This window comes from Bufo bufo, chromosome 5 (genome assembly GCF_905171765.1).
Source record: "Bufo bufo chromosome 5, aBufBuf1.1, whole genome shotgun sequence".
Taxonomy (NCBI): Eukaryota; Metazoa; Chordata; class Amphibia; order Anura; family Bufonidae; genus Bufo; species Bufo bufo.
In genome coordinates, this window is record NC_053393.1 from 565,715,607 (window position 1) to 565,732,868 (window position 17,262).

A 17,262-nucleotide genomic window follows, 5' to 3' on the forward strand; every position below is an offset into this window, starting at 1 on the left:
TGGGTGGCTCTGTTATGGAGAGGGGGATCTGTGGGTGGCGCTGTTATGGAGAGGGGGATCTGTGGGTGGCGCTGTTATGGAGGGGGGGGATCTGTGGGTGGCGCTGTTATGGAGAGGGGGATCTGTGGGTGGCTCTGTTATGGAGAGGGGGATCTGTGGGTGGCTCTGTTATGGAGAGGGGGATCTGTGGGTGGCGCTGTTATGGAGAGGGGGATCTGTGGGTGGCGCTGTTATGGAGGGGGGGGATCTGTGGGTGGCTCTGTTATGGAGAGGGGGATCTGTGGGTGGCGCTGTTATGGAGAGGGGGATCTGTGGGTGGCGCTGTTATGGAGAGGGGGATCTGTGGGTGGCGCTGTTATGGAGAGGGGGATCTGTGGGTGGCGCTGTTATGGAGAGGGGGATCTGTGGGTGGCGCTGTTTTGGAGAGGGGGATATGTGCACTGTTATGGGGAAGGGGATCTGTGGGTGGCTCTGTTATGGAGAGGTGGATCTGTGGGTGGCTCTGTTATGGAGAGGGGGATCTGTGGGTGGCGCTGTTATGGAGAGGGGGATCTGTGGGTGGCGCTGTTATGGAGGGGGGGGGATCTGTGGGTGGCGCTGTTATGGAGAGGGGGATCTGTGGGTGGCTCTGTTATGGAGAGGGGGATCTGTGGGTGGCGCTGTTATGGAGAGGGGGATCTGTGGGTGGCTCTGTTATGGAGAGGGGGATCTGTGGGTGGCGCTGTTATGGAGAGGGGGATCTGTGGGTGGCGCTGTTATGGAGAGGGGGATCTGTGGGTGGCTCTGTTATGGAGAGGGGGATCTGTGGGTGGCGCTGTTATGGAGAGGGGGATCTGTGGGTGGCGCTGTTATGGAGAGGGGGATCTGTGGGTGGCGCTGTTATGGAGAGGGGGATCTGTGGGTGGCGCTGTTATGGAGGGGGGGGATCTGTGGGTGGCTCTGTTATGGAGAGGGGGATCTGTGGGTGGCTCTGTTATGGAGAGGGGGATCTGTGGGTGGCGCTGTTATGGAGAGGGGGATCTGTGGGTGGCGCTGTTATGGAGAGGGGGATCTGTGGGTGGCGCTGTTATGGAGGGGGGGGATCTGTGGGTGGCTCTGTTATGGAGAGGGGGATCTGTGGGTGGCGCTGTTATGGAGAGGGGGATCTGTGGGTGGCGCTGTTATGGAGGGGGGGGATCTGTGGGTGGCGCTGTTATGGAGAGGGGGATCTGTGGGTGGCGCTGTTATGGAGGGGGGGGATCTGTGGGTGGCGCTGTTATGGAGAGGGGGATCTGTGGGTGGCTCTGTTATGGAGGGGGGGGATCTGTGGGTGGCTCTGTTATGGAGGGGGGGGATCTGTGGGTGGCTCTGTTATGGAGGGGGGGATCTGTGGGTGGCGCTGTTATGGAGGGGGGGGATCTGTGGGTGGCGCTGTTATGGAGAGGGGGATCTGTGGGTGGCGCTGTTATGGAGAGGGGGATCTGTGGGTGGCGCTGTTATGGAGAGGGGGATCTGTGGGTGGCGCTGTTATGGAGAGGGGGATCTGTGGGTGGCGCTGTTATGGAGGGGGGGGATCTGTGGGTGGCGCTGTTATGGAGAGGGGGATCTGTGGGTGGCGCTGTTATGGAGAGGGGGATCTGTGGGTGGCGCTGTTATGGAGAGGGGGATCTGTGGGTGGCGCTGTTATGGAGAGGGGGATCTGTGGGTGGCGCTGTTATGGAGAGGGGGATCTGTGGGTGGCGCTGTTATGGAGAGGGGGATCTGTGGGTGGCGCTGTTATGGAGAGGGGGATCTGTGGGTGGCGCTGTTATGGAGAGGGGGATCTGTGGGTGGCGCTGTTATGGAGAGGGGGATCTGTGGGTGGCGCTGTTATGGAGGGGGGGGATATGTGCACTGTTATGGGCATAACAGTACACAGATCCCCCCTCCCCATAACAGTGCATAGATCCCCCCTCCCCATAACAGTGCACAGATCCCCCCTCCCCATAACAGTGCACAGATCCCCCCTCCCCATAGCAGTGCCATAGACCGATCCCCCTACCCATAACAGCCCCGGCCCTGCTGCTCACAGCATCACTCACTGCATCTTTATTTTACCTTACAATCGTGACGCTCCAGTAAGAACTCTGCAGGCAGAGCGGAGGGCGGCGTAACGTCACTTACTCACGTGATGCGCCTGCTCCACCCACTTTATGAATGAAGGAGGCAGAGCAGGCGTGTCATGTGAGTAAGTGATGTTACGCCGCCCTCCGCTCTGCCTGCAGAGTTCTTACTGGAGCGTCACGATTGTAAGGTAAAATAAAGATGCAGTAAACTGCTGCCCGCAGATGGTGGGTGACAAATCCCACACCCCATATTTTCGGCCGATATGTAACAATATCGGCCGAAATGGATTAGGTACATTTTCGGCCGATATTTTCGGCTGCCGGAATTTCGGTGCACCCCTAGTAACAACATTCTGCCACCAGCACACGAGTGCATCTCATAGATGGATTGATCAGGAGAGAAATGTCAGTTCTCTAAATAAAGGCGAATTAAAGAGGCATCAAACCAAGAGCAGTAAACGGACACATCTGGCAGGAGCTAGAAGAGTCCGAGCGCATGCGCTGAGAAGGTCTGGGACACCTGTCAGTCCGGGCATGCGCAGTATACCGCACGATCCGGATTAGAACGAAGTCAGGCGCATGCGCAATAGATGGGAGTCGCATAGCCATTACGTCATGAAGAGCAGAGATGCGCGCGCACATATGACAGACAGGACACTAAAAACGAAGTGTCCAGACATGCGCAGGAGTCAGTAACATCAGCAATCGGCACTAAGTCAAAGCGCAGATGAATCCTCATTGGCTAAAGAGTTATGAGGAGGAGCTACTACCGAACCGGAAGTGGTAGACACACAGGGATTGGTCAGACGCCCGGGTGCAAAGAAACAGAGACACTCATTGGCAAATAGAATTGTGACGCGCGCGCAGGGAGGTTTCATAAGCTCCGCCCCCAACACACACACTTCACTGCCCTGAAGACGCCAAGTGCTTGGGAAACATGTCGGGGGGCAGCGAGCGTGGTCAGGGATTTAGCGTGAGCTCAATAATGAGAGGGGCCTAATGGGTATATTTCTAGAAGTATGTATTCCACAAGGACATCACAGCGAGCAGCCAGCGTTCTGTGGGATAACAGAGCGCATCCAGTGAGCACAGACTACACCATGAGCTTTAGACAGGGAATCGAACATATACTAGTGAAGAGTGCCCCCTAGTGGTTTACAAAGAATAGACCCCTATAATCATCTATACATACAAAGCAGGCAAAGTGAAGGGTGCCCCCTAGTGGTTTACAAAGAATAGACCCCTATAATCATCTATACATACAAAGCAGGCAAAGTGAAGGGTGCCCCCTAGTGGTTTACAAAGAATAGACCCCCTATAATCATCTATACACACAAAGCAGGCAAAGTGAAGGGTGCCCCCTAGTGGTTTACAAAGAATAGACCCCTATAATCATCTATACATACAAAGCAGGCAAAGTGAAGGGTGCCCCCTAGTGGTTTACAAAGAATAGACCCCTATAATCATCTATACATACAAAGCAGGCAAAGTGAAGGGTGCCCCCTAGTGGTTTACAAAGAATAGACCCCTATAATCATCTATATATACAAAGCAGGCAAAGTGAAGGGTGCCCCCTAGTGGTTTACAAAGAATAGACCCCTATAATCATCTATACATACAAAGCAGGCAAAGTGAAGGGTGCCCCCTAGTGGTTTACAAAGAATAGACCCCTATAATCATCTATACATACAAAGCAGGCAAAGTGAAGATCGCCCCCTAGTGGTTTACAAAGAATAGACCCCTATAATCATCTACACATACAAAGCAGGCAAAGTGAAGGGTGCCCCCTAGTGGTTTACAAAGAATAGACCCCTATAATCATCTACACATACAAAGCAGGCAAAGTGAAGGGTGCCCCCTAGTGGTTTACAAAGAATAGACCCCTATAATCATCTATACATACAAAGCAGGCAAAGTGAAGGGTGCCCCCTAGTGGTTTACAAAGAATAGACCCCTATAATCAGCTATACATACAAAGCAGGCAAAGTGAAGGGTGCCCTCTAGTGGTTTACAAAGAATAGACCCCTATAATCAGCTACACATACAAAGCAGGCAAAGTGAAGGGTGCCCTCTAGTGGTTTACAAAGAATAGACCCCTATAATCAGCTATACATACAAAGCAGGCAAAGTGAAGGGTGCCCCCTAGTGGTTTACAAAGAATAGACCCCTATAATCATCTATACATACAAAGCAGGCAAAGTGAAGATCGCCCCCTAGTGGTTTACAAAGAATAGACCCCCTATAATCATCTATACATACAAAGCAGGCAAAGTGAAGAGTGCCCTCTAGTGGTTTACAAAGAATAGACCCCTATAATCATCTATACACACAAAGCAGGCAAAGTGAAGGGTGCCCCCTAGTGGTTTACAAAGAATAGACCCCTATAATCAGCTATACATACAAAGCAGGCAAAGTGAAGGGTGCCCCCTAGTGGTTTACAAAGAATAGACCCCTATAATCATCTATACATACAAAGCAGGCAAAGTGAAGGGTGCCCCCTAGTGGTTTACAAAGAATAGACCCCTATAATCATCTATACATACAAAGCAGGCAAAGTGAAGGGTGCCCCCTAGTGGTTTACAAAGAATAGACCCCTATAATCATCTATACATACAAAGCAGGCAAAGTGAAGGGTGCCCCCTAGTGGTTTACAAAGAATAGACCCCTATAATCATCTATACATACAAAGCAGGCAAAGTGAAGGGTGCCCCCTAGTGGTTTACAAAGAATAGACCCCTATAATCAGCTATACATACAAAGCAGGCAAAGTGAAGGGTGCCCCCTAGTGGTTTACAAAGAATAGACCCCTATAATCATCTATATATACAAAGCAGGCAAAGTGAAGGGTGCCCTCTAGTGGTTTACAAAGAATAGACCCCTATAATCATCTATACATACAAAGCAGGCAAAGTGAAGGGTGCCCCCTAGTGGTTTACAAAGAATAGACCCCTATAATCATCTATACATACAAAGCAGGCAGAGTGAAGGGTGCCCCCTAGTGGTTTACAAAGAATAGACCCCTATAATCAGCTATACATACAAAGCAGGCAAAGTGAAGGGTGCCCCCTAGTGGTTTACAAAGAATAGACCCCTATAATCATCTATACATACAAAGCAGGCAAAGTGAAGGGTGCCCCCTAGTGGTTTACAAAGAATAGACCCCTATAATCATCTATACATACAAAGCAGGCAAAGTGAAGGGTGCCCCCTAGTGGTTTACAAAGAATAGACCCCTATAATCATCTATATATACAAAGCAGGCAAAGTGAAGGGTGCCCCCTAGTGGTTTACAAAGAATAGACCCCTATAATCATCTATACACACAAAGCAGGCAAAGTGAAGGGTGCCCCCTAGTGGTTTACAAAGAATAGACCCCTATAATCATCTATACATACAAAGCAGGCAAAGTGAAGGGTGCCCCCTAGTGGTTTACAAAGAATAGACCCCTATAATCATCTATACATACAAAGCAGGCAAAGTGAAGGGTGCCCCCTAGTGGTTTACAAAGAATAGACCCCTATAATCAGCTACACATACAAAGCAGGCAAAGTGAAGGGTGCCCCCTAGTGGTTTACAAAGAATAGACCCCCTATAATCATCTATACATACAAAGCAGGCAAAGTGAAGAGTGCCCTCTAGTGGTTTACAAAGAATAGACCCCTATAATCATCTATACATACAAAGCAGGCAAAGTGAAGGGTGCCCCCTAGTGGTTTACAAAGAATAGACCCCTATAATCATCTATACATACAAAGCAGGCAAAGTGAAGGGTGCCCCCTAGTGGTTTACAAAGAATAGACCCCTATAATCATCTATACATACAAAGCAGGCAAAGTGAAGGGTGCCCTCTAGTGGTGTACAAAGAATAGACCCCTATAATCATCTATACATACAAAGCAGGCAAAGTGAAGGGTGCCCCCTAGTGGTTTACAAAGAATAGACCCCTATAATCATCTATACATACAAAGCAGGCAAAGTGAAGGGTGCCCCCTAGTGGTTTACAAAGAATAGACCCCTATAATCATCTATACATACAAAGCAGGCAAAGTGAAGGGTGCCCTCTAGTGGTTTACAAAGAATAGACCCCTATAATCATCTATACATACAAAGCAGGCAAAGTGAAGAGTGCCCCCTAGTGGTTTACAAAGAATAGACCCCTATAATCATCTATACATACAAAGCAGGCAAAGTGAAGGGTGCCCCCTAGTGGTTTACAAAGAATAGACCCCCTATAATCAGCTATACATACAAAGCAGGCAAAGTGAAGGGTGCCCTCTAGTGGTTTACAAAGAATAGACCCCTATAATCAGCTATACATACAAAGCAGGCAAAGTGAAGGGTGCCCTCTAGTGGTTTCCAAAGAATAGACCCCCTATAATCATCTATACATACAAAGCAGGCAAAGTGAAGGGTGCCCTCTAGTGGTTTACAAAGAATAGACCCCTATAATCAGCTATACATACAAAGCAGGCAAAGTGAAGGGTGCCCTCTAGTGGTTTACAAAGAATAGACCCCCTATAATCATCTATACATACAAAGCAGGCAAAGTGAAGGGTGCCCCCTAGTGGTTTACAAAGAATAGACCCCTATAATCATCTATACATACAAAGCAGGCAAAGTGAAGGGTGCCCCCTAGTGGTTTACAAAGAATAGACCCCTATAATCATCTATATACACAAAGCAGGCAAAGTGAAGGGTGCCCTCTAGTGGTTTACAAAGAATAGACCCCCTATAATCATCTATACATACAAAGCAGACAGAGTGAAGGGTGCCCTCTAGTGGTTTACAAAGAATAGACCCCCTATAATCATCTATACATACAAAGCAGGCAAAGTGAAGGGTGCCCCCTAGTGGTTTACAAAGAATAGACCCCTATAATCATCTATACATACAAAGCAGGCAAAGTGAAGGGTGCCCCCTAGTGGTTTACAAAGAATAGACCCCTATAATCAGCTATACATACAAAGCAGGCAAAGTGAAGGGTGCCCTCTAGTGGTTTACAAAGAATAGACCCCCTATAATCATCTATACATACAAAGCAGGCAAAGTGAAGGGTGCCCTCTAGTGGATTACAAAGAATAGACCCCCTATAATCATCTATACATACAAAGCAGGCAAAGTGAAGGGTGCCCTCTAGTGGTTTACAAAGAATAGACCCCTATAATCATCTATACATACAAAGCAGGCAAAGTGAAGGGTGCCCTCTAGTGGTTTACAAAGAATAGACCCCTATAATCATCTATACATACAAAGCAGGCAAAGTGAAGGGTGCCCCCTAGTGGTTCACAAAGAATAGACCCCCTATAATCATCTATACATACAAAGCAGGCAAAGTGAAGGGTGCCCCCTAGTGGTTTACAAAGAATAGACCCCCTATAATCATCTATACATACAAAGCAGGCAAAGTGAAGGGTGCCCCCTAGTGGTTTACAAAGAATAGACCCCTATAATCAGCTATACATACAAAGCAGGCAAAGTGAAGGGTGCCCCCTAGTGGTTTACAAAGAATAGACCCCTATAATCATCTATACATACAAAGCAGGCAAAGTGAAGGGTGCCCTCTAGTGGTTTACAAAGAATAGACCCCTATAATCATCTATACATACAAAGCAGGCAAAGTGAAGGGTGCCCCCTAGTGGTTTACAAAGAATAGACCCCTATAATCATCTATACATACAAAGCAGGCAAAGTGAAGGGTGCCCTCTAGTGGTTTACAAAGAATAGACCCCTATAATCATCTATACATACAAAGCAGGCAAAGTGAAGGGTGCCCTCTAGTGGTTTACAAAGAATAGACCCCTATAATCAGCTATACATACAAAGCAGGCAAAGTGAAGGGTGCCCCCTAGTGGTTTACAAAGAATAGACCCCTATAATCAGCTATACATACAAAGCAGGCAAAGTGAAGGGTGCCCCCTAGTGGTTTACAAAGAATAGACCCCTATAATCATCTATACATACAAAGCAGGCAAAGTGAAGGGTGCCCCCTAGTGGTTTACAAAGAATAGACCCCTATAATCAGCTATACATACAAAGCAGGCAAAGTGAAGGGTGCCCCCTAGTGGTTTACAAAGAATAGACCCCTATAATCATCTATACATACAAAGCAGGCAAAGTGAAGGGTGCCCCCTAGTGGTTTACAAAGAATAGACCCCTATAATCATCTATATACACAAAGCAGGCAAAGTGAAGGGTGCCCCCTAGTGGTTTACAAAGAATAGACCCCCTATAATCATCTATACATACAAAGCAGACAGAGTGAAGGGTGCCCTCTAGTGGTTTACAAAGAATAGACCCCCTATAATCATCTATACATACAAAGCAGGCAAAGTGAAGGGTGCCCCCTAGTGGTTTACAAAGAATAGACCCCTATAATCATCTATACATACAAAGCAGGCAAAGTGAAGGGTGCCCCCTAGTGGTTTACAAAGAATAGACCCCTATAATCATCTATACATACAAAGCAGGCAAAGTGAAGGGTGCCCTCTAGTGGTTTACAAAGAATAGACCCCCTATAATCATCTATACATACAAAGCAGGCAAAGTGAAGGGTGCCCTCTAGTGGATTACAAAGAATAGACCCCCTATAATCATCTATACATACAAAGCAGGCAAAGTGAAGGGTGCCCTCTAGTGGTTTACAAAGAATAGACCCCTATAATCATCTATACATACAAAGCAGGCAAAGTGAAGGGTGCCCTCTAGTGGTTTACAAAGAATAGACCCCTATAATCATCTATACATACAAAGCAGGCAAAGTGAAGGGTGCCCCCTAGTGGTTCACAAAGAATAGACCCCCTATAATCATCTATACATACAAAGCAGGCAAAGTGAAGGGTGCCCCCTAGTGGTTTACAAAGAATAGACCCCCTATAATCATCTATACATACAAAGCAGGCAAAGTGAAGGGTGCCCCCTAGTGGTTTACAAAGAATAGACCCCTATAATCAGCTATACATACAAAGCAGGCAAAGTGAAGGGTGCCCCCTAGTGGTTTACAAAGAATAGACCCCTATAATCATCTATACATACAAAGCAGGCAAAGTGAAGGGTGCCCTCTAGTGGTTTACAAAGAATAGACCCCTATAATCATCTATACATACAAAGCAGGCAAAGTGAAGGGTGCCCCCTAGTGGTTTACAAAGAATAGACCCCTATAATCATCTATACATACAAAGCAGGCAAAGTGAAGGGTGCCCTCTAGTGGTTTACAAAGAATAGACCCCTATAATCATCTATACATACAAAGCAGGCAAAGTGAAGGGTGCCCTCTAGTGGTTTACAAAGAATAGACCCCTATAATCAGCTATACATACAAAGCAGGCAAAGTGAAGGGTGCCCCCTAGTGGTTTACAAAGAATAGACCCCTATAATCAGCTATACATACAAAGCAGGCAAAGTGAAGGGTGCCCCCTAGTGGTTTACAAAGAATAGACCCCTATAATCAGCTATACATACAAAGCAGGCAAAGTGAAGGGTGCCCCCTAGTGGTTTACAAAGAATAGACCCCCTATAATCATCTATACATACAAAGCAGGCAAAGTGAAGGGTGCCCCCTAGTGGTTTACAAAGAATAGACCCCTATAATCATCTATACATACAAAGCAGGCAAAGTGAAGGGTGCCCTCTAGTGGTTTACAAAGAATAGACCCCTATAATCATCTATACATACAAAGCAGGCAAACGCTGATACTTTTAACTTAGCGTTCTAGTTTTTTATGGACATGAAATAAACGTTAAATTTTAAACTATATCAGTAACACGTGTTACCCCAGGGACACCTATGGTCCTAGGACCAAATGTAAATAAAAATATATAAAGTCCCAACACGTGTTAGGGAGATTATGTAAAGTAAGATAGTCCTATATGGGGTGATCACCCCCCCTGTCATTGATCACCCCCCCTGTCATTGATCACCCCCCCTGTCATTGATCACCCCCCTGTCACTGATCACCCCCATGTCATTGATCACCCCCCCTGTCATTGATCACCCCCCCTGTCATTGATCACCCCCCTGTCATTGATCACCCCCCCTGTCATTGATCACCCCCCCTGTCATTGATCACCCCCCCCTGTCATTGATCACCCCCCCCTGTCACTGATCACCCCCCTGTCACTGATCACCCCCCTGTCACTGATCACCCCCCTGTCACTGATCACCCCCCTGTCATTGATCACCCCCCTGTCATTGATCACCCCCCCTGTCATTGATCACCCCCCCTGTCATTGATCACCCCCCCTGTCATTGATCACCCCCCCCTGTCATTGATCACCCCCCCCTGTCATTGATCACCCCCCTGTCATTGATCACCCCCCCTGTCATTGATCACCCCCCCTGTCATTGATCACCCCCCCTGTCATTGATCACCCCCCCTGTCATTGATCACCCCCCCCTGTCATTGATCACCCCCCCCCTGTCATTGATCACCCCCCTGTCATTGATCACCCCCCCTGTCATTGATCACCCCCCTGTCATTGATCACCCCCCCTGTCATTGATCACCCCCCCTGTCATTGATCACCCCCCCTGTCATTGATCACCCCCCCCTGTCATTGATCACCCCCCCTGTCATTGATCACCCCCCCTGTCATTGATCACCCCCCCCTGTCATTGATCACCCCCCCCTGTCATTGATCACCCCCCTGTCATTGATCACCCCCCTGTCATTGATCACCCCCTGTCATTGATCACCCCCCTGTAAGGCTCCATTCAGACATTTTTTTGGCCCAAGTTAGTGGAAATATATATTTTTTTCTTACAAAGTCTCATATTCCACTAACTTGTGTCAAAAAATAAAATCTCACATGAACTCACCATACCCCTCACGGAATCCAAATGCGTAAAATTTTTTAGACATTTATATTCCAGACTTTTTCTCACGCTTTAGGGCTCCTAGAATGCCAGGGCAGTATAAATACCCCACATGTGACCCCATTTCGGAAAGAAGACACCCCCAGGTATTCCGTGAGGGGCATATTGAGTCCATGAAAGATTGAAATTTTAGGCCCAAGTTAGCGGAACGGGAGACTTTGTGAGAAAAAAAGAAATATCAATTTCCGCTAACTTGTGCCAAAAATTTTTTATTTATTTTTTCTATGAACTCGCCATGCCCCTCATTGAATACCTTGGGGTGTCTTCTTTCCAAAATGGGGTCACATGTGGGGTATTTATACTGCCCTGGCATTCTAGGGGCCCTAAAGCGTGAGAAGAAGTCTGGAACTAAATGTCTAAAAATGCCCTCATAAAAGGAATGTGGGCCCCTTTGCGCATCTAGGCTGCAAAAAAGTGTCACACATCTGGTATCGCCGTACTCAGGAGAAGTTGGGCAATGTGTTTTGGGGTGTCATTTTACATATACCCAGTGAAATCCAAAAGGTGCTCTTTGGAATGTGGGCCCCTTTGCCCACCTAGGCTGCAAAAAAGTGTCACACATCTGGTATCCCCGTACTCAGGAGAAGTTGGGCAATGTGTTTTGTGGTGTCATTTTACATATACCCATGCTGGGTGAGATAAATATCTTGGTCAAATGCCAACTTTGTATAAAAAATGGGAAAAGTTGTCTTTTGCCGAGATATTTCTCTCACCCAGCATGGGTATATGTAAAAAGACACCCCAAAACACATTGCCCAACTTCTCCTGAGTACGGAGATACCACATGTGTGACACTTTTTTGCAGCCTAGGTGGGCAAAGGGGCCCATATTCCAAAGAGCACCTTTCGGATTTCACCGGCCATTTTTTACAGATTTTGATTTCAAACCACTTCTCACGCATTCGGCCCCTAAAATGCCAGGGCAGTATAACTACCCCACAAGTGACCCCATTTTGGAAAGAAGACACCCCAAGGTATTCCGTGAGGGGCATGGCGAGTTCCTAGAATTTTTTTATTTTTTGTCACAAGTTAGCGGAAAATGATGATTTATTTTTTATTTTTTTTTCCTTACAAAGTCTCATATTCCACTAACTTGTGACAAAAAATAAAAAACTTCCATGAACTCACTATGCCCATCACGAAATACCTGGGGGTGTCTTTTTTCCAAAATGGGGTCACTTGTGGGGTAGTTATAGTGCCCTGGCATTTTAGGGGCCGAATGCGTGAGAAGTGGATTGAAATCAAAATCTGTAAAAAATGGCCGGTGAAATCTGAAAGGTGCTCTTTGGAATGTGGGCCCCTTTGCCCACCTAGGCTGCAAAAAAGTGTCACACATCTTGTATCCCCGTACTCAGGAGAAGTTGGGCAATGTGTTTTGGGGTGTCTTTTTACATATACCCATGCTGGGTGAGAGAAATATCTTGGCAAAAGAAAACTTTTCCCATTTTTTTTTTATACAAAGTTGGCATTTGACCAAGATATTTCTCTCACCCAGCATGGGTATATGTAAAATGACACCCCAAAACACATTGCCCAACTTCTCCTGAGTACGGGGATACCAGATGTGTGACACTTTTTTGCAGCCTAGGTGGGCAAAGGGGCCCACATTCCAAAGAGCACCTTTTGGATTTCACTGGCCATTTTTTACAGAATTTGATTTCAAACTACTTACCACACATTTGGGCCCCCTAGAATCCCAGGGCAGTATAACTACCCCACAAGTGACCCCATTTTGGAAAGAAGACACCCCAAGGTATTCGCTGATGGGCATAGGAGTTCATAGAAGTTTTATTTTTTGTCACAAGTTAGTGGAATATGAGACTTTGTAAGAAAAAAAAAAAAATAAAAAAAAAAATCATCATTTTCCGCTAACTTGTGACAAAAAATAAAAACTTCCATGAACTCACTATGCCCATCAGTGAATACCTTAGGGTGTCTACTTTCCGAAATGAGGTCATTTGTGGGGTGTTTGTACTGTCTGCGCATTGTAGACCCTCAGGAAACATGACAGGTGCTCAGAAAGTCAGAGCTGCTTCAAAAGCGGAAATTCCCATATTTGTACCATAGTTTGTAACGCTATAACTTTTACCCAAACCATTTTTTTTTTACCCACACATTTTTTTTATCAAAGACATGTAGAACAATAAATTTAGAGAAAAATTTATATATGGATGTTGTTTTTTTTTTTTTGCAAAATTTTACAACTGAAAGTAAAAAATGTCATTTTTTGCAAAAAAATCATTAAATTTCAATTAATAACAAAAAAGTAAAAATGTCAGCAGCAATGAAATACCCCCAATGAAAGCTCTATTAGTGAGAAGAAAAGGAGGTAAAATTCATTTGGGTGGTAAGTTGCATGACCGAGCAATAAACGGTGAAAGTAGGGTAGGTCAGAAGTGTAAAAAGTGGTCTGGTCATTAAGGGGGTTTAAGCTATAGGGGCTGAGGGGGTTAATAGCGGTATTTATTTGCAGGTTTGGGCTCATGGTGTTCTCTGTATACCGATCCCAGTTCCGGGACGGTGAGTAGCGCCATGTGTTTCCCAGCGCAGTTCGCCCCTCAGCTCCAGTATTTAATGCCATGTGTTTTCCAGCGCAGTTCGCCCCTCAGCGCCAGTATTTAATGCCATGTGTTTCCCAGCGCAGTTCGCCCCCTCAGCTCCAGTATTTAATGCCATGTGTTTTTCCCAGCGCAGTTCGCCCCTCAGCTCCAGTATTTAATGCCATGTGTTTTCCCAGCGCAGTTCGCCCCTCAGCTCCAGTATTTAATGCCATGTGTTTCCCAGCGCAGTTCGCCCCTCAGCTCCAGTATTTAATGCCATGTGTTTCCCAGCGCAGTTCGCCCCTCAGCTCCAGTATTTAATGCCATGTGTTTCCCAGCGCAGTTCGCCCCTCAGCTCCAGTATTTAATGCCATGTGGTTTCCCAGCGCAGTTCGCCCCTCAGCTCCAGTATTTAATGCCATGTGGTTTCCCAGCGCAGTTCGCCCCTCAGCTCCAGTATTTAATGCCATGTGTTTCCCAGCGCAGTTCGCCCCTCAGCTCCAGTATTTAATGCCATGTGTTTCCCAGCGCAGTTCGCCCCTCGCTCCAGTATTTAATGCCATGTGTTTCCCAGCGCAGTTCGCCCCTCAGCTCCAGTATTTAATGCCATGTGTTTTCCCAGCGCAGTTCGCCCCTCAGCTCCAGTATTTAATGCCATGTGTTTTCCCAGCGCAGTTCGCCCTCAGCTCCAGTATTTAATGCCATGTGTTTTCCAGCGCAGTTCGCCCCTCAGCTCCAGTATTTAATGCCATGTGTTTCCCAGCGCAGTTCGCCCCCTCAGCTCCAGTATTTAATGCCATGTGTTTCCCAGCGCAGTTCGCCCCTCAGCTCCAGTATTTAATGCATGTGTTTCCCAGTGCAGTTCGCCCCTCAGCTCCAGTATTTAATGCCATGTGTTTCCAGTGCAGTTCGCCCCTCAGCTCCAGTATTTAATGCCATGTGTTTCCCAGCGCAGTTCGCCCCTCAGCTCCAGTATTTAATGCCATGTGTTTCCCAGCGCAGTTCGCCCCTCAGCTCTAGTATTTAATGCCATGTGTTTCCCAGCGCAGTTCGCCCCTCAGCTCCAGTATTTATTGCCATGTGTTTCCCAGTGCAGTTCGCCCCTCAGCTCCAGTATTTAATGCCATGTGTTTTCCAGCGCAGTTCGCCCCTCAGCTCCAGTATTTAATGCCATGTGTTTTCCAGCGCAGTTCGCCCCTCAGCTCCAGTATTTAATGCCATGTGTTTCCCAGTGCAGTTCGCCCCTCAGCTCCAGTATTTAATGCCTTGTGTTTCCCAGCGCAGTTCGCCCCTCAGCTCCAGTATTTAATGCCTTGTGTTTCCCAGCGCAGTTCGCCCCTCAGCTCCAGTATTTAATGCCATGTGTTTTCCCAGCGCAGTTCGCCTCTCAGCTCCAGTATTTAATGCCATGTGTTTCCCAGTGCAGTTCGCCCCTCAGCTCCAGTATTTAATGCCATGTGTTTCCCAGCGCAGTTCGCCCCTCAGCTCCAGTATTTAATGCCTTGTTTCCCAGCGCAGTTCGCCCCTCAGCTCCAGTATTTAATGCCATGTGTTTCCCAGCGCAGTTCGCCCCTCAGCTCCAGTATTTAATGCATGTGTTTCCCAGCGCAGTTCGCCTCTCAGCTCCAGTATTTAATGCCATGTGTTTCCCAGCGCAGTTCGCCCCTCAGCTCCAGTATTTAATGCCTTGTTTCCCAGCGCAGTTCGCCCCTCAGCTCCAGTATTTAATGCCATGTGTTTCCCAGCGCAGTTCGCCCCTCAGCTCCAGTATTTAATGCCATGTGTTTCCCAGCGCAGTTCGCCCCTCAGCTCCAGTATTTAATGCCATGTGTTTCCCAGTGCAGTTCGCCTCTCAGCTCCAGTATTTAATGCCATGTGTTTCCCAGCGCAGTTCGCCTCTCAGCTCCAGTATTTAATGCCATGTGTTTCCCAGCGCAGTTCGCCCCTCAGCTCCAGTATTTAATGCCATGTGTTTTTCCCAGCGCAGTTCGCCCCTCAGCTCCAGTATTTAATGCCATGTGTTTTTCCCAGCGCAGTTCGCCCCTCAGCTCCAGTATTTAATGCCATGTGTTTCCCAGCGCAGTTCGCCCCTCAGCTCCAGTATTTAATGCCATGTGTAGGTCACTGTGAGCGGCATTTACAGCAGCAGGTGAGGAGTGACATCTGGCGGTTTTATTGCTGTCTCCACTGGGACCAGTCATCCTAGTGATTGGGGTGCACAGGGCCCGCCAGTAACATTTATTTCGCACATACTACCTACTGACATGGGGGCAGAGAGGCGCTAGGGGATGCTGGCCGACCTTCCGCTGGAACCACGCCGGTATACGCCACCTATCTGTATGCAGTGCTGCTTGTGCAGGGGGTGGGGCACTCGGGGAGTAACCTGCTCCTCTGTGGGCGTCCGAGCCTGAATACCGCCCTGCAGCAACAGTATGAAAAGCAGCCAAACAGCATCCAACTATGCGTCCATCCGTGCAGAGACCCGCTCATGTGACAGCGTGTGCAGGCGGTATTGCACTGGATATAGATAATATACATCAGCAAAGCTTTTTTCCTTTCCTATACTTTATACTGCAGCACTGCTTCTTCCATACGGAGGAGGAGCCTGAGCTGTAATTGAGGGATTTTGGGCCATGTTACCTTTCTCAGGGATCCTGGCCACACCCGGATGGCGCCGTGATTCAGCAGCGCCCGCACGATGTGCTCCGGCTGGTTCTGCAGCTTGTATGCCGTCACCTGGAGGACGTTCTGCATGGCGGTATTACCGCTGTAACTCATGGCGTTCACCGCGGAGCCTCTCTCCAGCAGCAGCTGCACGGTCTGAGGATTGGCGCTCTTACATGCCAGATGGAGGGGGCTCTGCTGGTCGCGGTCTCGGGTGTGGATGTCGGCGCCACCCTCTATCAGCCGCGCACACACTCGGCAGAAACTGTCCAGCTGCTCGGCGCTCTGCGGGTGACTGCAGGCCGCACTTAGGGGCGTCTCCCCGCGGACGTCTCTCTTATCCACAGCAGCACCATGCCGCAGGTAAAGGGCCACGTGATCGGGTAACCCGTGGCCGGCAGCCACGTGCAAGGGCGTCAGCTCCTCATCCTCCGACAGGCTGTTCACATGAGCGCCATACTGAAGAAGAAGCTTAGCGCAACTGCAGGGGAAAACGGAAAATCTTACATAGGACTGCAAGTTACATCTACTGCATTATCTGTACTCAGAGAGTTATCACTGTGTTATCTGTGGTGTTACATAGGACTGCAGGTGACATCTACATTATCTGTACACAGAGAGTTATCACTGTGTAATCTGTGGTGTTACATAGGACTGCAGGTGACATCTACTACATTATCTGTACTCAGTTATCACTGTGTTATCTGTGGTGTTACATAGGACTGCAGGTGACATCTACTACATTATCTGTACTCAGAGAGTTATCACTGTGTTATCTGTGGTGTTACATAGGACTGCAGGTGACATCTACCACATTATCTGTACTCAGAGAGTTATCACTGTGTTATCTGTGGTGTTACATAGGACTGCAGGTGACATCTACTACATTATCTGTACACAGAGAGTTATCACTGTGTTATCTGTGGTGTTACATAGGACTGCAGGTGACATCTACCACATTATTTGTACTCAGAGAGTTATCACTGTGTTATCTGTGGTGTTACATAGGACTGCAGGTGACATCTACTACATTATCTGTACTCAGAGAGCTATCACTGTGTTATCTGTGGTGTTACATAGGACTGCAGGAGACATCTACTACAT

General features: G+C 47.6%; 1 protein-coding gene across 1 annotated transcript in view; it reads right to left on the bottom strand.

The window, feature by feature from the left end:
• Positions 1-17,262, bottom strand: part of LOC121002667 (ankyrin repeat and SOCS box protein 10-like) — a 178,125-nt gene that overhangs the window by 62,840 nt on the left and 98,023 nt on the right. Inside the window, exon 4 of the mRNA XM_040434100.1 lies at positions 16,135-16,639. Coding sequence (XP_040290034.1) covers positions 16,135-16,639 — 505 coding nt within the window. The remainder of the gene's footprint in view (positions 1-16,134; positions 16,640-17,262) is intronic.